Below are 23,505 nucleotides of genomic sequence, written 5' to 3'. Positions count from 1 at the left end.
GCATGAGTACCTATAGAAACCAGCATGGCTGAATCATTTATTCGCCCCGATTAACGCTATGATGAACAGGGGGCAAGTAGGCACAATCGCAACGTGAGTGTGTATGTCCATATGCGGCTGTACATGTACCGAAATTGCACACACGTGTGTCGAAAATCATGATCATGCTAAAGTTGACCAGAGTGGAGGACTGTCGAGGATTTGATTCTTGGATATTTGGTGACCAACTGGACTTGTTTTGCACCGTGGCAACAAGTGAGCAAAGGACGAATACACTACAAAAATGGGCCTTTATTGCAAAGCCTTGTCGTGGAGAAGCTTACGTGTTTTGTAAAGCATTTGACATGATAACTGTGACATGATAAATACTGCCAACGCTGGATCTTACAACACTGAGAAGCACATTAGTTACGCTAAGAGAAAATAGCGCTGCTTCTGATTAAATAGGGTCAGTAGGTAAGGATTTTTCGACATTTTTGTGGTGCTAATTGAATGGGATGAAAGTTGCCAAAAATTGCCCCAAAAGTGATTAAAATAAAAACTTACCAGAATTAATGTGGAAATATAATCAACAATTAATTACAATTCACACTTGCACAATGTTAGTAAGTTAAATACAAGTGTTTTGACCTGAAAAGAAGTTGTTGACAGGTGTTGGTTTTGAAAGAAAAGACGACAGGATTTTTAAAACTTTTTTTTTCTTATTTGCTGATGAAAATTTTTAGGGTCACACCAAAAAATTAGGGTCAGTCGGGAAACCAAAACTGGAAGTGTAAAAGAATTAGACTTTTTCACTTTGAAAATTTGGTATCTCTGATTAAATGTACCAATTCGATCGTATTTCAAGCATCAGAAAGCATTGAGAACTGCACTCACTATGCTTTGTAATCCAAAAATTTACTCTGCACTAAAATGGTCCTAGCTAGAACACTGAAAGGCACGGTTTGGAGTTAAAACTTTCATGATATACGTGTGTTCATGCAACAGATTTTGTCAAAATATGGAAATATGTAGAATTTTAGACAGAACAGTCAACTTAAAAACCATTGAATCAAACGTAAAAAGTGAGTGGAACTTGACCTGGTTGTAAGGGAAGAAAACCCCTGTCATTATGCCCTCTGCTCACTGCACTCAATCGTACATTTAGATGCTATTTTCCAGGGTTAAGTTGGGTTGTTTTCAAGTAGACCCTGTGGCATCTCCCAATAGCATGTGTTTAGTAGTGTGCACACTTTCAGCATATCAATTGCATTCATGCATGGAAGCCAAACTAGACTATACGCCAGAGGTATGGTGAATCATTCTGATTATGAAAAAGAGCTGATATACATTGATCAAAAAATATTAATGGTGAATTGTCAAGTTCTTTCCTTGCCTTCCACCTCTGTGGTCTGGATTTGATTCCTGGCTCGGTCCACTTGTGGATTACATTTTCAGTCCCTACCTGAATCTGTTGGTTTTACCCAGATTATTCCACTGGGGTTTTTCTCCCGCCTGTAAACCTGTAACGGCTTCTTATTGTCTCCTCTCTACAGGTTTCTTCAGGCTGGTGAGCTACAGTGCCTTGGGCATTGGTTTTCTCCAGCCTGTAAACCTGTAACGGCTTCTTATTGTCTCCTCTCTACAGGTTTCTTCAGGCTGGTGAGCTACAGTGCCTTGGGCATTGGTTTTCTCCAGCCTCTAAACCTGTAACGGCTTCTTATTGTCTCCTCTCTACAGGTTTCTTCAGGCTCACGAGCTACAGTGCCCTTGGCATTGGTTTTCTCCAGCCTGTAAACCTGTAACGGCTTCTTATTGTCTCCTCTCTGCAGGTTTCTTCAGGCTCATGAGCTACAGTGCCCTTGGCATTGGTTTTCTCCAGCCTGTAAACCTGTAACGGCTTCTTATTGTCTCCTCTCTGCAGGTTTCTTCAGGCTCACGAGCTACAGTGCCCTTGGCATTGGTTTTCTCCAGCCTGTAAACCTGTAACGGCTTCTTATAGTCTCCTCTCTACAGGTTTCTTCAGGCTGGTGAGCTACAGTGCCTTGGGCATTGGTTTTCTCCAGCCTCTAAACCTGTAACGGCTTCTTCTTGTCTCCTCTCTACAGGTTTCTTCAGGCTCGTGAGCTACAGTGCCTTGGGCATTGGTGAGGTGTATGTTTTAATACCAGAAACAGGAGTGAAAATAATAACAAATAAGATGACCAGTTCAAGTTGGAACTCCGGTTGGAATGGGAGAGAAAATTGCCAACAGAACTAAATCACTGGAATTTCAGTTCAGAAGAGTTCCATACAGTTTTAGGATTTCATCTGCATTACTGTTGTATTTTATGAAATGATTGATTCTCAGATATCAAACAAGCAAAAATGACTCCAACCACTTGCTGCTGGGGAACCCTGTTTCAGGCACCATGGGTTTATACGCAGAGGCGGGCCACCCAAAATTGGACAAAAGAGCTGGTCTGTGTAACAAAGACCGTAATTGGAACAAAAGACCTGCTGCTGGGAATTGCCATCATTTTTTGGCTGGCATGTTTCGAAGGTAATCTGTCACTGTTTTTAAACAGTATACCACTGTTTTGGGCATAGCGTGCCCGCAGAGTAGCATCACGTACAAAAGGGCTCTAGGGCCACATTGAGGAGAGACACAGCACTGCTGCATGCTAATCCAGTGGTGTTTGAAAGATGCCACTCGCATTCCCTGGGAACAAAGGAAATTATGCAACACCTCACAATTGGGCTCTCTCTACAGGGCAGCAGGCCTGGCTGAAATACTTGGGAGTCACTGGAGGTTGCCTGTCAGCTTTGAGTAGCCACCAAAGAGTCATTTGTGTGGGTGTAAACGTCCATTAAATGAAATGATGAGATTTTGAAGATTTTTGAAAACTGAAATTCTTGACAATGGCCCGTATGTGTGCACTGCATTTTCAAAAGCACCCAGCAGCAAGTGGTTAAAGTTCAAATAACTTGCTTCATAGGTTCATTTTAGTTGAGTTAGGAAGTGGGTGGTGTTGCTTTGTCTTCAACTCATAACTTTCACCTCATATTTCCTGTGCTTTGTCAATACAGAGTACAAGATGTTCCCATAGATCTACCTGGATGGAGCAGATCCAATTCACCTTTCCAACCGCCCTTCCCTTTTGTGACCACCAAGATGTTAACCTCTCCGACATCAAGGAGCTCCACCCAAGTCAGTTCAAGTCAATCCCCAGGCAAGCTTGTCTTTCCTTTATTTCTGGCCTAGTATAGTTCCAAATTGTGAAAGATAAAGAAACGATTTTTCATGATCAAGGCTACTGAAATCAATTTCTTTGAACATTCACTCTAATTTCATTTCCTCAAATCTTGCATTTGGGACCTTCTTTACCACTCAGGACAGTGTGAAAGAGACATTTCCATGTCAGACTGGAGTCGTTTATTTTCCCTTTAAACTTTTGCTTCTAATTTTTTTGTGCGAGGTGCTAGCATTGGCCAATAATTAACCACTTGTTGGTGCATGGTCACTAAAACGAGTGAGATTGGATGCTTTACATTTGAATGGGCAGGGGAAGCCCTGCACTAGATCACATCTCTCTACTCGCCAGTCTTCTAGCGACAGGTGCAGTATGTACATATACATGTATGTGGGAATTTGCTCTGAGTCTCGTTGACATGAATCTTAGCTGACCTGTGGCCTAAGTCGAAACTGTGTATTCCTGTCATTTGCACCGGAACCCTTGAGGAAACAGTTCATCAAATCTTGTAGAAGGCATCACCATCTGTGAAATTCTTGAGGGCACTGTTTCAAATCCTAAAATCTATCATAAGGAATTTCTTCACCAGCTCCTTATCGTGTTGTATCTGTCATTTGTTCAACAGAGAGACCATCGCCAAAGCAAACTATGGGGCATGTTACCATCCTTTGTGACAAACTTTCACATCCACTCCAAGATGCTTGTATACAATGTATGGTACCAGCTGTACTAGATGAATCCCCACCCATTAATCTGTGGTCCACTTTTTCACTTCTACTTCAGATTCCACGCCCTCTTGGGACAACATTCACAATGTGTTCCACAACACAGCAGCATCTAGCTTTCCTGTCTCTCCTCTTCAAAGTCACAGGAGGACATTGGACTCAGTGGGATATCTTGAGCCTTGGTAATACCAGGCTCAAGTGTATGATTCTTCTGCCCAGCAAAGGTTAATGCCCATGTGTTGAATTTCTTGTTACATTCACAGCGCTGATGCCTGACTCGTGTGACATGATTGAGTATCCTGACTCGTCTACCTTTCTGCCTGCAGTACTTGTGAATGTCCTGACGCTGACACCATAGGGCACCTGTTGGAATCAAGACACATCACTGAAGTGCAGTCTGCAAGTTGAGGGTAACAGCTAGGTGAGAATTTTCACTTTTACTTACTGGCGTGAGTGGGGTTAACTTTGCAGCGGGGGCACTTTGGATGCCCTCATTTTCCAGAGGAGAACACACAGTGGGGTTTGGTTATAGTTAACACTGACCCAAGATTGACTATTACGCACCCCTTTTTTTCTTTCCGGGGGACTTGTAGTAATGTCTGTTCTTGGTATCTAATTTACTTTGCTATTGCATTCACCTGAAGTACATGTATATGAAGCGGCCTTTGGGTTGTCAAAAGATCACCTTTGCACCAAACCTAGCTTGCTTTCTCATCAAGCACTCTAGTATCTACTTGGGACTAAGAGCAAAATGAGTGTTGAGTCGGGGAATATCATTTTCTTGGACGTCAACCTTCACACTGTCTCATGTTGTATGTTTTATTTTTCGGATCCTTGTCTGATTGCACAACCGTGTTGTACATGTACAGACATTGCTTTGGTGTGTTTGATGGATCTGTGCGATCTTTCCATCCTGCTCTGCTTTCAGTTGATCAATCCTATATGGAAATCTGTTGATCCATTTGTTGTCGCTAGTAAAAGTATTAAATCTGGATCTTTTCTTTCTAATTCAGATTTGTGGAAAACTTTCGGAAGGGGCATTGAAGTCTGGGATTTCGTCCACAGATCAGTCCGTTGACTAGATGTTCCAAACAATCCATCATTCAGGTGATGTTAATTAAACTATCATTAAGGAGTCATCTCAGATTTTGTCCGGGACAAGTTGCGGTAAAATTGTGGGGAAAGTGAATCCTTTCCCCACAATTTCCCTGAAAATAGCTGTGCATTTATTGAGGGGAAGTTGTTGAGGAATTTTGCATTAGTACATTTAGGTCACTTAAAGTGAAGGACTGTTTACATTACCAGTGGGCTAGTAGAAGGTGGTCAGTATTCTAAGTGGTTTGCGGTTTCCAGAGACTGACCTTGGGTCACTCAAACTATGACTTTCTCTGTGGTCATGTGTTCACTGAATCAGATAGTTGTTTGGCAAAAAAAATACAAACTTTTGTCAGTCCCTCTGCTTATATTGCTTCATTCGCTCGTTAAATGCACAAGTTGCATTACCTCTGCCCCTTGTTATACCTCCATATCCATTCAGTTCTGAACTCAAAACTAGAAGTGTTTACTTTGAATTTTTTTAAAGGTTCCATAGCCAGAATTGTCTCATCGTGATTGTTGTTACAGATTTTCAGCATTTCACATCAAGAGATAATAAAATGCAAAGCAACAATATGCTTCAAATTTTTTGGCTAATAAAAATGATATTACAGGAAGAGTTTTTGAAATACAGGGCCAGTACATGATCTCTTCTTGTTAATGTCCTTTTGTGCAGTAACATCAACAGATAAAATACCAATAAAGTTGTATTTGCCTAAAGCAAGACCGTAGCTTTCCAGCAAAAGAAAAAAAACCTGAAAAAGCTTTGTATTTCCCGAAAGGGTCGATGTATATTTATTCCAAATGATACAGTTAGAGAAGTTTCAAAAAGCTCTGTGTAAGGAGTGTAGTCCTTTGCCTGTGGCTCTTCTGTCATCAAAACCACAGGTGTCCTTGAGTGGCCTGCCTGGCCAAAACCGCAGAGTGGGTTGGGGGGATTTGTATACAACTATTGATAACTTCATTCTGGGGAGATTGTGGGGAATTTTTTTCAGAAGCCTTCAACATTTCACCACAACACTCCACAAAGTTTATCCTCAACTTTTCCCGGACGAGATTTGAGATGACTCCTAACCACCTTAGTAATTAGCTTTTAACCATTAGGAATTTAGACGCGCATTTCATATCTTAAACTGGTTGTCAAAGTTTATTGGAAGTGTAAAAAAGGTTGGGATAGTTTGCACAGTTTGACCTCATCGGATTCAAAACCAGAGAGAGACTGACATGTTGTAGTCAAAGCAGAAGTTTAAATATTACCGGCACATTAAATCCAGTTGTGTTACAGCAAAATGCTGTATTCCACATTCATCTTTCCCAACCGGGGTTCACTGTTGTTGTGTTTTGTGGGTTCGTTTTCTTATTTCAAGTCATCGTAAATCCCTGACGATGAAGAGTCATCATTACATTTCTGTAAGTATTGCAGGAAAGAACCCCATCTGTTATGCTTTCATTACAAGCATAGATTGAGGCAAATGATGAGGAATTATCTTATTCATGTATCCAATGTGAAACAGCAGGTGGACTTTAATAAGCATGTACCTTCCAGGCATACTTTTAAACCAATTCTAGCTTTAGTCTCAGCAGCTTGAACCAGCTACTGGACGTAAGAGTATAAACATCATAGCTCTAGTCTCAGTAATGGCTGGACTTCAGCCGCAAACCATCCAGACTTGAGTGACCAGTCCAAGTTTTTGAGCCGCTTACCAGCCTCGAACAATCCTGCTTGAGGGACTGATCTAACATGAGACTCAAACCATCCAGATATGGTCTGAGTGACAAGTTCTAGCTTTTGAGCCTCTTACCAGACTTGAGTGAGGTCAAATCTCAAACCATCCAGGCTTGAGTGACCAACCCTGGGTCTACTCTCAGCAATATGAACCCAGGATGTGGACTTGAGCCTCAATCCTTCGAAAATTGAGTGACTAATCCTTGGTCTGATCTCGTCATCATGAACCAGCTGATTCAAACAATCAAGGCTTGACCAATAAAGGTCTTCAGCATCTAACTGGGTGAGAGTAACTGTGGTTTCAAACCACCCGCGCTGGAGAACCAATCCTTCCTCTGGTCTCGGCAACCAGCAGGAGGACTTGAGCCTCTAACCACCCGGGATTGAGTGACAAATCCTTGCTCTGGGTCTCATTAACATGAACCAGCAGGTGGACTAGAGCCTTTAACCACCCAGGATTGAGTGACCAATCCCTGTGCTGGTATCATCAATATGAACCTGCTTGAGGACTTCAGTTTCTAACCACCCAGGATTGAGTGACCAATCCTTGCTCTGGTGTCATTAACATGAACCAGCAAGTTGTTTTGAGCCTCTAACCACCTAGAATTGAGTGACAAATTCTTGTGCTGGTTTTATCAATATGAACCAGCTTGTGGACTTGAGCTTGTAACCACACAGGATTGAGTGACCAATCCTTGCTCTGGTCTCATCTACACGAACCAGCAGTTGGGTTTGAGCATCTATTCACCTAGAATTGAGTGACCTATCCCTGTTCTGGTCTCATAAACATGAATCAGCTTGTTGACTTGATCCTCTAACCACCTAGAATTGAGTGACCAATCCTTGTACTGGTATCATCTACGAGAGCCAGCTTGTGGACTTGAGCTTCAAACCACCGAGGATTGAGTGACCAATCCTTGCTCTGGGTCTCATTAACATGAACCAGCTTGTGGACTTGAACCTCTAACCACCTAGGATTGAGTGACCAATCCCTGTGCTGGTGTCATCAATATGAACCAGCTTGTGGACTTGAGCTTCTAACCACCCAGGATTGAGTGACTAATCCTTGCTGTGGGTCTCATTAACCACTTCGGACCGGAGCATTTTTCAACGTTGAGGATGGTGGGCCGGCATGACTATAATTTTTTCCGTGTTCAAAATCCTTCAACAATTCATCATTCCATTTAACGGTCGTTTATAGCCACACAGAGTAATCTTCAGGCACTACTCTAAGTTGACAGGTGACCTTCATTGACGCCCGAATATTTCAGCCAGGCCTGCAGCCTTGTAAACAGAGCCCAGATTGTGTGGTGTTATACAACTGGCTTTTGTTCACGAACCTGGCTCAGTGCACTGCTGACCTCTTTTCTATAGGGGCCAGATTAGCATGCAGCGGTGCTGTGTGGCTCATCGCTGCGGTGGTGGAGAGCTTTTGTCCCCGGTGGTAATCCGCTTGCTCTAAATACCCCAAACCCTGGTATACAGTTTCAAAATAACGCTGGATTGTCACCACTTTTGAGAGTGAAAAATGCCGGTCATGCCCAGCAGCCTGGTCTTTTGTTCGGAGTACGGTCTTTTGTTACAGGGCCCTGTTTCCTGTGTCCGAGTTCGGAGACCCCGGCCACACATATAAACCATACGGCTCCGATTTCGGAGTCCCCGGCTGGTAGTGGTTAACATGAACCAGCAGGTGGACTTGAGCCTCTAACCACTTAGAATTGAGTGACAAATCCTTGTGCTGGTATTATCTACATGTATGTGAACCAGCTTGTGGACTTGAGCTTCTAACCACCTAGAATTGAGTGACCAATCCCTGTGCTGTTGTCATCAATATGAACCAGCTTGTGGACTTGAGCGTTTAACCACCCAGGATTGAGTGACTAATCCTTGCTGTGGGTCTCATTGCATGAACCAGCAGGTGGACTTGAGCCTCTAACCACAGAGGATTGAGTGACCTATCCTTGCTCTGGGTCTCATAAACATGAACCAGCTTGTGGACTTGAGCTTGTAACCACACAGGATTGAGTGACCAATCATTGCTGAGGTCTCGTCGACGTGAATCAGCATGTGGGTTTGAGCTTCTAACCACCCAGGATTGAGTGAACAATCCTTGCTCTGGTCTCATCAACATGAACCAGCAGGTGGACTTGAGCCTCTAACCACTTAGAATTGAGTGACCAATCCTTGTGCTGGTATTATCTACATGGATGTGAACCAGCTTGTGGACTTGAGCTTCTAACCACCTTGAATTGAGTGACCAATCCCTGTGCTGGTATTATCTATGTGAACCAGCTTGTGGACTTGAGCTTCTAACCACCTAGAATTGAGTGACCAATCCTTGTGCTGGTATTATCTATGTGAACCAGCTTGTGGACTTGAGCTTCTAACCACCCAGGATTGAGTGACCAATCCTTGCTTTGGTCTCATCAACATGAACCAGCAGGTCGAATTAATCCTCTAACCACATAGAATCGAGTGACCAATTGTTGCTGAGGTCTCATCAACATGAACCAGCAGGTGGGCTTAAGCTTCTAACCACGAAGGATTGATTGACCAATCCTTGCTGTGGTCTCATAAACATGAAACAGCAGGTGGACCTGAGCCTCTAACCACTTAGAATTGAGTGAGTAATCCTTGTGCTGGTATTATCTACATGTATGTGAACCAGCTTGTGGACTTGAGCTTCTAACCACCTAGAATTGAGTGACCAATCCTTGTGCTGGTATTATCTATGTGAACCAGCTTGTGGACTTGAGCTTCTAACCACCCAGGATTGAGTGACCAATCCTTGCTTTGGTGTCATTAACATGAACCAGCCAGTTGGTTTGAGCCTCTAACCACCTAGAATTGAGTGACAAATTCTTGTGCTGGTTTTATCAATATGAACCAGCTTGTGGACTTGAGCTTGTAACCACACAGGATTGAGTGACCAATCATTGCTGAGGTCTCGTCATCATGAACCAGCAGGTGGGTTTGAGCCTCTAACCACCAAGGATTGAGTGACCAATCCTTGCTCTGGTCTCATCAATATGAACCAGCTTGTTGGCTTGAGCTTCTAACCACCCAGGATTGAGTGACCAATCGTTGCTGAGGTCTCGTCGACATGAATCAGCATGTGGGTTTGAGCTTCTAACCACCCAGGATTGAGTGACCAATCCTTGCTCTGGTCTCATCAACATGAACCAGCAGGTGGACTTGAGCCTCTAACCACTTAGAATTGAGTGACCAATCCTTGTGCTGGTATTATCTATGTGAACCAGCTTGTGGACTTGAGCTTCTAACCACCTAGAATTGAGTGACCAATCCTTGTGCTGGTATTATCTATGTGAACCAGCTTGTGGACTTGAGCTTCTAACCACCCAGGATTGAGTGACCAATCCTTGCTTTGGTCTCATCAACATGAACCAGCAGGTCGAATTTAGCCTCTAACCACATAGAATCGAGTGATCAATTGTTGCTGAGGTCTCATCAACATGAACCAGCAGGTGGGTTTAAGCTTTTAACCACGAAGGATTGATTGACCAATCCTTGCTGTGGTCTCATAAACATGAAACAGCAGGTGGACCTGAGCCTCTAACCACTTAGAATTGAGTGAGTAATCCTTGTGCTGGTATTATCTACATGTATGTGAACCAGCTTGTGGACTTGAGCTTCTAACCACCTAGAATTGAGTGACCAATCCTTGTGCTGGTATTATCTATGTGAACCAGCTTGTGGACTTGAGCTTCTAACCACCGAGGATTGAGTGACCAATCCTTGCTATGGGTCTCATTAACATGAACCAGCAGGTGGACTTGAGCCTCTAACCACCCAGGATTGAGTGACCAATCCTTGCTCTGGTTTCATCAACATGAACCAGCTTGTTGACTTGATCCTCTAACCACCCAGAATTGAGTGACCAATCCTTGTGCTGGTATCATCTACGCGAACCAGCTTGTGGACTTAAGCCTCGAACCAACTAGAACTGAGGGACCAATTCTTGTGCTGGTCTCATTAACATGAACCAACAGGCGGGTTTGAGCCTCTTTCCACCCAGGTTTGAGCGACCGATCCCTGTTCTGGGTGTCCTTAACATGAACCAGCTTGTGGACTTGAGATTCTAACCACTGAGGATTGAGTGACCAATCCTTGCTATGGGTCTCATTAACATTAACCAGCAGGTGGACTTGAGCCTCTAACCACCCAGGATTGAGTGGCCAATCCTTGCTCTGGTTCTCATTAACATTGACCAGCAGGTGGACTTGAGGTTCTAACCACCCAGTATTGAGTGACCAATCCTTGTGCTGGTATCATCTACGTGAACCAACTTGTGGACTTGAGCTTCTAACCACCCAGGATTGAGTGACCAATCCTTGCTCTGGTCCCATCAACATGAACCAGCAGGTGGACTTGAGGTTCTAACCACCCAGTATTGAGTGACCAATCCTTACTCTGGTCTCATCAACATGAACCAGCAGGTGGGTTTAAGCCTCTAATCACCCAGGATTGAGTGGCCAATCCTTGCTCTTGTTCTCAATAACATGAACCAGCAGGTGGACTTGAGGTTCTAACCACCCAGGATTGAGGGACCAATCCTTGCTCTGGTTCCATCAACATGAACCAGCTTGTTGACTTGATCCTCTAACCACCCAGGAATTGAGTGACCAATCCCTGTGCTGATATCATCTACGTGAACCAGCTTGTGGACTTGAGCTTCTAACCACCCAGGATTGAGTGACCAATCGTTGCTGAGGTCTTGTCAACATGAACCAGCAGGTGGGTTTGAGCTTCTAACCACGCAGGATTGAGTGACCAATTCTTGCTCTGGTCTCATCAACATGAACCAGCTTGTTGGCTTGAGCTTCTAACCACCCAGGATTGAGTGACCAATCGTTGCTGAGGTCTCGTCGACGTGAATCAGCATGTGGGTTTGAGCTTCTAACCACCCAGGATTGAGTGAACAATCCTTGCTCTGGTCTCATCAACATGAACCAGCAGGTGGACTTGAGCCTCTAACCACTTAGAATTGAGTGACCAATCCTTGTGCTGGTATTATCTACATGGATGTGAACCAGCTTGTGGACTTGAGCTTCTAACCACCTTGAATTGAGTGACCAATCCCTGTGCTGGTATTATCTATGTGAACCAGCTTGTGGACTTGAGCTTCTAACCACCTAGAATTGAGTGACCAATCCTTGTGCTGGTATTATCTATGTGAACCAGCTTGTGGACTTGAGCTTCTAACCACCCAGGATTGAGTGACCAATCCTTGCTTTGGTCTCATCAACATGAACCAGCAGGTCGAATTAATCCTCTAACCACATAGAATCGAGTGACCAATTGTTGCTGAGGTCTCATCAACATGAACCAGCAGGTGGGCTTAAGCTTCTAACCACGAAGGATTGATTGACCAATCCTTGCTGTGGTCTCATAAACATGAAACAGCAGGTGGACCTGAGCCTCTAACCACTTAGAATTGAGTGAGTAATCCTTGTGCTGGTATTATCTACATGTATGTGAACCAGCTTGTGGACTTGAGCTTCTAACCACCTAGAATTGAGTGACCAATCCTTGTGCTGGTATTATCTATGTGAACCAGCTTGTGGACTTGAGCTTCTAACCACCCAGGATTGAGTGACCAATCCTTGCTTTGGTGTCATTAACACGAACCAGCCAGTTGGTTTGAGCCTCTAACCACCTAGAATTGAGTGACAAATTCTTGTGCTGGTTTTATCAATATGAACCAGCTTGTGGACTTGAGCTTGTAACCACACAGGATTGAGTGACCAATCATTGCTGAGGTCTCGTCATCATGAACCAGCAGGTGGGTTTGAGCCTCTAACCACCAAGGATTGAGTGACCAATCCTTGCTCTGGTCTCATCAATATGAACCAGCTTGTTGGCTTGAGCTTCTAACCACCCAGGATTGAGTGACCAATCGTTGCTGAGGTCTCGTCGACATGAATCAGCATGTGGGTTTGAGCTTCTAACCACCCAGGATTGAGTGAACAATCCTTGCTCTGGTCTCATCAACATGAACCAGCAGGTGGACTTGAGCCTCTAACCACTTAGAATTGAGTGACCAATCCTTGTGCTGGTATTATCTACATGGATGTGAACCAGCTTGTGGACTTGAGCTTCTAACCACCTTGAATTGAGTGACCAATCCCTGTGCTGGTATTATCTATGTGAACCAGCTTGTGGACTTGAGCTTCTAACCACCTAGAATTGAGTGACCAATCCTTGTGCTGGTATTATCTATGTGAACCAGCTTGTGGACTTGAGCTTCTAACCACCCAGGATTGAGTGACCAATCCTTGCTCTGGTCTCATCAACATGAACCAGCAGGTCGAATTTAGCCTCTAACCACATAGAATTGAGTGACCAATCGTTGCTGAGGTCTCATCAACATGAACCAGCAGGTGGGTTTAAGCTTCTAACCACGAAGGATTGAGTGACCAATCCTTGCTGTGGTCTCATAAACATGAAACAGCAGGTGGACCTGAGCCTCTAACCACTTAGAATTGAGTGAGTAATCCTTGTGCTGGTATTATCTACATGTATGTGAACCAGCTTGTGGACTTGAGCTTCTAACCACCTAGAATTGAGTGACCAATCCTTGTGCTGGTATTATCTATGTGAACCAGCTTGTGGACTTGAGCTTCTAACCACCGAGGATTGAGTGACCAATCCTTGCTATGGGTCTCATTAACATGAACCAGCAGGTGGACTTGAGCCTCTAACCACCCAGGATTGAGTGACCAATCCTTGCTCTGGTTTCATCAACATGAACCAGCTTGTTGACTTGATCCTCTAACCACCCAGAATTGAGTGACCAATCCTTGTGCTGGTATCATCTACGCGAACCAGCTTGTGGACTTAAGCCTCGAACCAACTAGAACTGAGGGACCAATTCTTGTGCTGGTCTCATTAACATGAACCAACAGGCGGGTTTGAGCCTCTTTCCACCCAGGTTTGAGCGACCGATCCCTGTTCTGGGTGTCCTTAACATGAACCAGCTTGTGGACTTGAGATTCTAACCACTGAGGATTGAGTGACCAATCCTTGCTATGGGTCTCATTAACATTAACCAGCAGGTGGACTTGAGCCTCTAACCACCCAGGATTGAGTGGCCAATCCTTGCTCTGGTTCTCATTAACATTGACCAGCAGGTGGACTTGAGGTTCTAACCACCCAGTATTGAGTGACCAATCCTTGTGCTGGTATCATCTACGTGAACCAACTTGTGGACTTGAGCTTCTAACCACCCAGGATTGAGTGACCAATCCTTGCTCTGGTCCCATCAACATGAACCAGCAGGTGGACTTGAGGTTCTAACCACCCAGTATTGAGTGACCAATCCTTACTCTGGTCTCATCAACATGAACCAGCAGGTGGGTTTGAGCCTCTAATCACCCAGGATTGAGTGGCCAATCCTTGCTCTTGTTCTCAATAACATGAACCAGCAGGTGGACTTGAGGTTCTAACCACCCAGGATTGAGTGACCAATCCTTGCTCTGGTTTCATCAACATGAACCAGCTTGTTGACTTGATCCTCTAACCACCCAGAATTGAGTGACCAATCCTTGTGCTGGTATCATCTACGTGAACCAGCTTGTGGACTTGAGCTTCTAACCACCCAGGATTGAGTGACCAATCGTTGCTGAGGTCTCATCAACATGAACCAGCAGGTGGGTTTGAGCTTCTAACCGCCCAGGATTGAGTGACCAATCCTTGCTCTGGTCTCATCAACATGAACCAGCAGGTGGACTTGAGCCTCAAACCACCTAGAATTGAGGGACCAATTCTTGTGCTGGTCTCATTAACATGAACCAACAGGCGGGCTTGAGCCTCTATCCACCCAGGTTTGAGTGACCAATCCTTGTGCTGGTATCATCTACGTGAACCAACTTGTGGACTTGAGCTTCTAACCACCGAGGATTGAGTGACCAATCCTTACTCTGGTCCCATCAACATGAACCAGCTGGTGGACTTGAGCCTCTAACCACCGAGGATTGAGTGACCAATTGTTGCTGAGGTCTTGTCAACATGAACCAGCAGGTGGGTTTGAGCTTCTAACCACCGAGGATTGAGTGACCAATCCTTGCTATGGGTCTCATTAACATGAACCAGCAGGTGGACTTGAGCCTCTAACCACCCAGGATTGAGTGACCAATCCTTGCTCTGGTTTCATCAACATGAACCAGCTTGTTGACTTGATCCTCTAACCACCCAGAATTGAGTGACCAATCCTTGTGCTGGTATCATCTACGCGAACCAGCTTGTGGACTTAAGCCTCGAACCAACTAGAACTGAGGGACCAATTCTTGTGCTGGTCTCATTAACATGAACCAACAGGCGGGTTTGAGCCTCTTTCCACCCAGGTTTGAGCGACCGATCCCTGTTCTGGGTGTCCTTAACATGAACCAGCTTGTGGACTTGAGATTCTAACCACTGAGGATTGAGTGACCAATCCTTGCTATGGGTCTCATTAACATTAACCAGCAGATGGACTTGAGCCTCTAACCACCCAGGATTGAGTGGCCAATCCTTGCTCTGGTTCTCATTAACATTGACCAGCAGGTGGACTTGAGGTTCTAACCACCCAGTATTGAGTGACCAATCCTTACTCTGGTCTCATCAACATGAACCAACAGGTGGGTTTGAGCCTCTAATCACCCAGGATTGAGTGGCCAATCCTTGCTCTTGTTCTCAATAACATGAACCAGCAGGTGGACTTGAGGTTCTAACCACCCAGGATTGAGTGACCAATCCTTGCTCTGGTTTCATCAACATGAACCAGCTTGTTGACTTGATCCTCTAACCACCCAGGATTGAATAATCAAACCTTATGCTGGTCTCGGCTTCTTTTCTTGTTACATTCACAGCACTGATGCCTGACTCATGTCACATGATTGAGTATCCTGACTCTTCTACCTTTCTGCCTGCTGAACTTGTGAATATCCTGACTCTGACACCATGTGGCACCTGTTGGAATCACAACACATCACTGAAATGCAGTCTGCAAGTTGACGGTAACAGCTAAGGTGAGAAATTTCACTTACTTTTATCTCGGGGGAGGGCGCTTGTAGTAATGCCTTTACTTTGCTGTTGTATTCACCTGAAGTATATGAAGCGGCCTTTGCATTGTCAAAAGACCACCTCTGCACCAAACCTAGCTTGCTTTCTCATCAAGCACTCTAGTATCTACTTGGGACTAAGAGCAAAATGAGTGTTGAGTCAGGGAATATCATTTTCTTGGACATCAACATTCACACTATCTCATGTTGTATGTTTTATTTTTCGGATCCTTGTCTGATTGCACCACCGTGTTGTACATGTACAGACATTGCTTTGGTGTGTTTGATGGATCTGTGCTATCATTCCATCCTGCTCTGCTTTCAGTTGATCGATCCTATATATAATCTGTTGATTCTTTAGTTATCGCTAGTAAAAGTATTAAATCTGGATCTTTTCTTTCTAATTCAGATTTGTGGAAAACTTTTGGAAGGGGCATTGAAGTCTGGGAATTCGTCTACAGATCAGTCCATTGACTAGATGTTCCAAACCATCCATCATTCAGGTGATGTTAATTAAACTATCGTTAAAGATTCATCTTAGATCTCATCCGGGACAAGTTGCGGTAAAATTGTGGGGAAAGTGAATCCTTTTCACTGGTGGGTCCGTTTTTGTGGGTCCGTTTTCTTATTTCAATTGTGGGGAAAGTGAATCCTTTCTCCACAATTTCCCTGAAAATAGCTGTGCATTTATTGAGGGGAAGTTGTTGAGGAATTTTGCATTAGTACATTTAGGTCACTTACAGTGAAGGACTGTTTACATTACCCGTGGGCTAGTAGTAGGTGGTCAGTATTCTAAGTGGTTTTCCAGAGACTGACCTTGGGTCACTCAAACTATGACTTTCTCTGTGGTCATGTGTTCACTGAATCAGATAGCTGTTTGGCAAAAAAAATACAGACTTTTGTCAGTCCCTCTGCTTATATTGCTTCATTCGCTCGTTAAATGCACAAGTTGCATTACCTCTGCCCCTTGTTATACCTCCATATCCATTCAGTTCTGAACTCAAAACTAGAAGTGTTTACTTTGATTTTTTTTAAAGGTTCCATAGCCAGCATTGTCTCATCACGATTGTTGTTACAGATTTTCAGTATTTCACATCAAGAGATAATAAAATGCAAAGCAACAATATGCTTCAAATTTTTTGGCTAATAAAATGATATTACAGGAAGATTTTCTGAAATACAGGGACAATACATGATCTCTTCTTGTTAATGCCCTTTTGTGCAGTAACATCAACAGATAAAATACCAATAAAGTTGTATTTGCCTAAAGTAAGACCGTAGCTTTCCAGCAAAAGAAAAAAACCTGAAAAAGCCTTGTATTTCACGAAAGGGTCGATGCATATTTATTCCAAATGATACAGTTAGAGAAGTTTAAAAAAGCTCTGTGTAAGGAGTGTAGTCCTTTGCCTGTGGCTCTTCTGTCATCAAAACCACAGGTGTCCTTGAGTGGCCTGCCTGGCCAAAACTGCAGAGTGGGGTGGGGGGATTTGTATACAAGTACTGATAACTTCATTCTGGGGAGATTGTGTTGGGAATTTTTTTCAAAAGCCTTCAACATTTCACCACAACACTCCACAAAGTTTATCCCCAACTTTTCCCGGATGAGATTTGAGATGACTCCTAACCACCTTAGTAATTAGCTTACAACCATTAGGAAGTTAGACGTGCATTTCATATCTTAAAGTGGTTGTCAAAGTTTATTGAGAGTGTAAAAAAGGTTGGGATAGTTTGCACAGTTTGATCTCATTGGATTCAAAACCAGAGAGAGACTGACATGTTGTAGTCAAAGCAGAAGATAAGCTTGATCTTTGACTGGTGAAGTTTGTGTTTAAATATTACGGGCACATTTGATCCAGTTGTGTTACATTCATCTTTCCCAACCGGGGTTCACTGTTGTTGTCTTTTGTGGGTCCATTTTCTTATTTCAAGTCATCGTAAATCCCTGACGATGAAGAGTCTTCATTACATTTCTGTAAGTATTGCAGTAAGAACCCCATCTATTATGCTTTCATCACAAGCATAGATTGAGGCAAATGATGAGGAAGTATCTTGTTCATGTATCCAATGTGAAACAGCAGGTGGACTTTAATAAGCATGTAACCTTCCAGGCATACTTTTAAACCAATTCTAGCTCTAGTCTCAGCAACTTGAACCAGCTGATGGACGTAAGAGTATAAACGTCATAGCTCTAGTCTCATTAATGGCTGGACCAGCAGGTGACTTGAGCCTCAAACCACCTAGAATTGAGGGACCAATCCCTGTGCTGGTATCATCTAGGCGAAACAGCTTGTGGACTTGAGCTTCTAACCACCCAGGTTTGAGTGACCAATCCTTGCTCTGGTCTCATCAACATGAACCAGCTTGTTGAATTGATCCTCTAACCCTCTAGGATTGAGTGATCAATCCTTGTGCTGGTATCATCTACGTGAACCAACTTGTGGACTTGAGCTTCTAACCACCCAGGATTGAGTGACCAATCCTTGCTCTGGTCCCATCAACATGAACCAGCTGGTGGACTTGAGCCTCTAACCACCCAGGATTGAGTGACCAATCTTTGCTCTGGTTTCATCAACATGAACCAGCTTGTTGACTTGATCCTCTAACCACCTAGAATTGAGTGACCAATCCTTGTGCTAGTATCATCTACGCGAACCAGCTTGTGGACTTTAGCCTCGAACCAACTAGAACTGAGGGACCAATTCTTGTGCTGGTCTCATTAACATGAACCAACAGGCGGGTTTGAGCCTCTTTCCACCCAGGTTTGAGCGACCAATCCCTGTTCTGGGTGTCCTTAACATGAACCAGTTTGTGGACTTGAGATTCTAACCACTGAGGATTGAGTGACCAATCCTTGCTATGGGTTTCATTAACATTAACCAGCAGGTGGACTTGAGCCTCTAACCACCCAGGATTGAGTGGCCAATCCTTGCTCTGGTTCTCATTAACATTGACCAGCAGGTGGACTTGAGGTTCTAACCACCCAGTATTGAGTGACCAATCCTTACTCTGGTCTCATCAACATGAACCAGCAGGTGGGTTTGAGCCTCTAATCACCCAGGATTGAGTGGCCAATCCTTGCTCTTGTTCTCAATAACATGAACCAGCAGGTGGACTTGAGGTTCTAACCACCCAGGATTGAGTGACCAATCCTTGCTCTGGTTCCATCAACATGAACCAGCTTGTTGACTTGATCCTCTAACCACCCAGGAATTGAGTGACCAATCCCTGTGCTGATATCATCTACGTGAACCAGCTTGTGGACTTGAGCTTCTAACCACCCAGGATTGAGTGACCAATCGTTGCTGAGGTCTTGTCAACATGAACCAGCAGGTGGGTTTGAGCTTCTAACCACGCAGGATTGAGTGACCAATTCTTGCTCTGGTCTCATCAACATGAACCAGCAGGTGGACGTGAGCCTCGAACCAATTAGAATTGAGTGACCAATTCTTGTGCTGGTCTCATTAACATGAACTAACAGGCGGGCTTGAGCCTCTAACCACCCAGGATTGAGTGACCAATCCTTGTGCTGGTATCATCTACGTGAACCAACTTGTGGACTTGAGCTTCTAACCACCGAGGATTGAGTGACCAATCCTTACTCTGGTCCCATCAACATGAACCAGCTGGTGGACTTGAGCCTCTAACCACCGAGGATTGAGTGACCAATTGTTGCTGAGGTCTTGTCAACATGAACCAGCAGGTGGGTTTGAGCTTCTAACCACCGAGGATTGAGTGACCAATCCTTGCTATGGGTCTCATTAACATGAACCAGCAGGTGGACTTGAGCCTCTAACCACCCAGGATTGAGTGACCAATCCTTGCTCTGGTTTCATCAACATGAACCAGCTTGTTGACTTGATCCTCTAACCACCCAGAATTGAGTGACCAATCCTTGTGCTGGTATCATCTACGCGAACCAGCTTGTGGACTTAAGCCTCGAACCAACTAGAACTGAGGGACCAATTCTTGTGCTGGTCTCATTAACATGAACCAACAGGCGGGTTTGAGCCTCTTTCCACCCAGGTTTGAGCGACCGATCCCTGTTCTGGGTGTCCTTAACATGAACCAGCTTGTGGACTTGAGATTCTAACCACTGAGGATTGAGTGACCAATCCTTGCTATGGGTCTCATTAACATTAACCAGCAGGTGGACTTGAGCCTCTAACCACCCAGGATTGAGTGGCCAATCCTTGCTCTGGTTCTCATTAACATTGACCAGCAGGTGGACTTGAGGTTCTAACCACCCAGTATTGAGTGACCAATCCTTACTCTGGTCTCATCAACATGAACCAGCAGGTGGGTTTGAGCCTCTAATCACCCAGGATTGAGTGGCCAATCCTTGCTCTGGTTTCATCAACATGAACCAGCTTGTTGACTTGATCCTCTAAACACCCAGAATTGAGTGACCAATCCTTGTGCTGGTATCATCTACGTGAACCAACTTGTGGATTTTAGCATCAAACCACCCAGGATTGAGTGACCAATCCTTGTGCTGGTATCATCTACGTGAACCAACTTGTGGACTTGAGCTTCTAACCACCCAGGATTGAGTGACCAATCCTTGCTCTGGGTCTCATTAACATGAACCAGCTTGTGGACTTGAGCCTCTAACCACCTAGAATTGAGTGACCAATCCCTGTGCTGGTCTCATTAACATGAGCCAGGAGGTGGACTTGAGCTTCTAAGCACCTAGAATTGAGTGACCGATCCTTGTGCTGGTATCACTTTCGTGAACCAACTTGTGGACTTGAGATTCTAACCACCCAGGATTGAGTGACCAATCCCTGCATTGGTCTCATCAACCTGAACCAGCAGGTGGGTTTGAGCCTCTAATCACCCAGGATTGAGTGACCAATCCTTGCTCTGGGTCTCATTAACATGAACCAGCAGGTGGACTTGAGCCTCTAACCTCCCAGGATTGAATAATCAAACCTTATGCTTGTCTGGGCTACATGAACCATCAAGTGCACTTGAGCTTCAAACCCTCTAGGCTTGAGCGACTATTCCCAGCTTTTGAGCCTCTTTTCAGGCTTGAGTTTAACTCAGTCCCAACATAAAATACACAATTTGATCATAACTTGTAACATTTCCCTGAGGTTTGTGAACGACTCTATCACTACTTACCCACACATCTTCATCAAGAAAATTGCTTCTTCAAGATGGCAGACCACTGTTTTGTTCATGAATATGGAAATACTCATTGGCATAAAAAACAATATAAAAAGATTAATGGAGTCGCAAAAGGTGCAATTTGAAATTGATATTGTAGCTACTTTTGAATGAGGTCAGAGTGAAGTCTAACTGAATTAATTATCATTGAAGCTTGCCATGTAAAATAAACAAATTTTAAATAAAGCTATTACTTAAAATCTTGTTATTGACAGGGTTCTCAACTAATCTAGAAATCAGCAAAAACCAGGAAAATTACTTATTTTTGGCATGAAGAAAAGGACAACAGCTTTGGATAGAACTCAGCTGGGAGCATATGCTGTGCTTTTAGATATTCAGACTATTCACCAGACTACCAAACTTACGTATGACAGAGGGCGCTGTCTACTTGTAGCTAGCTAAATACTGTTAGTTAAATTTGGCAACAATGTCTGTGTAGTATAATGTCCTGAAACACTCTTCCTTGTTTTCTTTTTCCTGTAGGCAAAAAACATCAGCAAGGCCGAAGTGGTTCCTTTCTCCTGTGGCATTTGTTGGGGCTTCCCTTTAACAAACCTAGGCAGCACAAACAGGATGCGACAATCATGCCTGCGGAAACACATTTTTCTTAAGGGGTGCTGAGGTTGTAAAATCATAAATATCTGGGGTTTTTCTTTGGTCCTCTGACGTGGATGAGTTTGATTATGTTTGTGGCTTAACATGGTCAAAGTTGAGGGTGCTATTTTGTACACCAGCATCCTTGTCCCAAAAAGTTAGGGGTGCTTTGGCACCCACACCAGCCCCCGTGGCTTAGCTACAATGCTTGAAGATTAGATTTGCAGAAAAAATGTACATATTATCTTCTGATGGTAAACATGGTTTGAAGCATTGTGGCTCGTTTGGAACAGTTTTAGGCTTTTTGGAAAAGGAAATACTAGATGTTTTTAGTTGAGCATGTACAACTTTTTTTCACACAAAACATATATTTTTAGAACTGCTTTTCAAGGGTGTATTTTTGTCTCTAGAGAAGAAATCAAGCATATTTGAAGATATTCTTTTTGTCGTATCTGAGTAAATTAAAATTACAGAGCATTAGACACATTGTTCATTCAAATGTAGAAATTTCAAAATATCCATCTTACTGTTCATGCTTGCACAAAGTAAGCTATGAAATAGGACTCTTAAATGCTTGAGGAAACTGGAAAATGGTCATGTTTCTCGATTTTAGTGGTTTTTCTTTTTTTCTGCATTTTTTAGATATTGTGCATAATTTCCTCTCCAGATTGTTCATAATAAAGGTACCAATAATGCCATCATGTTCCTGGAAAGTTTAGAGCAAGATAGCCTTGGAGGCTTACTTCCAAATTTTCTTTAAAATGTCCCAGAAAATTCAGTCTTTGCAGAAGTTTAATCTTGAATGTTCCACTAACACAGTTGAATTTTTTGTGACAGAAACATAATTGACTTGTAGAAATAGATACTTTGAAGAGGTTTAAATATAGAAAGGCTTGCAAATATATTTTGGAAATACAGCATACCGAAGTACATGCAAGGTCTGAATATTTTGTCTATTCTCTGTCTTTTGGCATATTCAAATTTCTGCTTTTGTTATTTAAATCTATGCAGATAAGCTGTGCCCCCTGACCTTTTTCGAAATTGCGCAATCCTAACCTTTAAATATAAGTTCCGAATTCTTATTTATCAAGAAGCAATTGGCCTGGTGGTTAGCTAGCTGGCTGCCAGGCCAGGGGATCCCGGTTCAAATCCCGGGGTCCCCGGGAAAAGGAGGTTTTTTTTTTTTTTTTTTTATATACTAAGTTTTTTAACAAAATTGTGCATGCCCACCTGGAATTGAACCCAGGTCCTTGTGCATTGCAGTTAGTGTCCTTAACCGCTATGCCACGGCACTTTCTTGAAGAAATGTGCTCGTTTCTAAATGTTAAACCTTCCATTGTTTGGACTTAGAATATTTTTCAGCCAAACTCTGTACTGGAGATAGGCAAGGGTGGAAGGCCTAGGGACTGGAAGTCTGAGAGCTGATAGGAAGGGTAGAGTGGATGGCTGAGGGCTTGGGACTATCAGTATTAGAGCTCTGAGGATCCCATGGGGTTGAAGGACATAGCTTCATAATGTTCCATATTGCCAGTGGGCTTATTGTAGCCCTTGTAGGATTGAGACTAAAGGCTCTAAGAAGGAACTTTATACAAGGAGCTTGGAAGATGTTTAAGACTGGCAGGGCTTTGGATTAGGCTGCAGTGTAAAATCTAAAGATGGAAGGAAATACATTAAATCTGGCAGTGTAAAATGGTTGAGATTGGGGAAAGGTTAAAAGGGCAAAGTACTACATTTTCACAAATAGATGTATACAAGCAAAAGTTGTTCTGTTAGTTGAAATAAATGAACATTTATTTCACTTACAAATAGAAATTTACTGGTTACAGCAATAAATGGTGACTGTTTTAAATACAAAGGCATCGTTGCAAGGCAATATTTTCAAACAAAACAAATTTGTGTCAGTGCTACATTAATTGGTCCTTAGT

General features: G+C 43.5%; 1 protein-coding gene across 14 annotated transcripts in view; it reads left to right on the top strand.

The window, feature by feature from the left end:
• LOC110989965 (uncharacterized) overlaps positions 1 to 22,517 on the top strand; it is a 33,521-nt gene extending 11,004 nt beyond the window's left edge. For 8 of the 14 annotated variants that reach the window (XR_015426846.1, XR_015426844.1, XR_015426843.1 and 5 more), the window contains 6 exons: positions 3,049 to 3,191; positions 4,201 to 4,358; positions 4,951 to 5,044; positions 15,626 to 15,784; positions 16,227 to 16,320; positions 21,470 to 22,517. Coding sequence is in view for 2 of the 14 variants with exons in the window: in XM_087142559.1 (XP_086998685.1) it covers positions 2,391 to 2,521; positions 3,049 to 3,191; positions 4,201 to 4,295 (369 nt within the window). In the remaining 12 variants the exon portion in view is untranslated. The other 6 variants (XR_015426837.1, XR_015426839.1, XM_087142559.1 and 3 more) reach the window with 6 other exon arrangements.
• Positions 22,518 to 23,505: the final 988 nt, after the last annotated feature.

The sequence above is a fragment of the Acanthaster planci genome, linkage group LG10 (assembly GCF_054643075.1).
Source record: "Acanthaster planci isolate LZ-2023a linkage group LG10, COTS_SCS, whole genome shotgun sequence".
Taxonomy (NCBI): Eukaryota; Metazoa; Echinodermata; class Asteroidea; order Valvatida; family Acanthasteridae; genus Acanthaster; species Acanthaster planci.
This window is presented reverse-complemented; position numbering and strand designations above follow the sequence as displayed.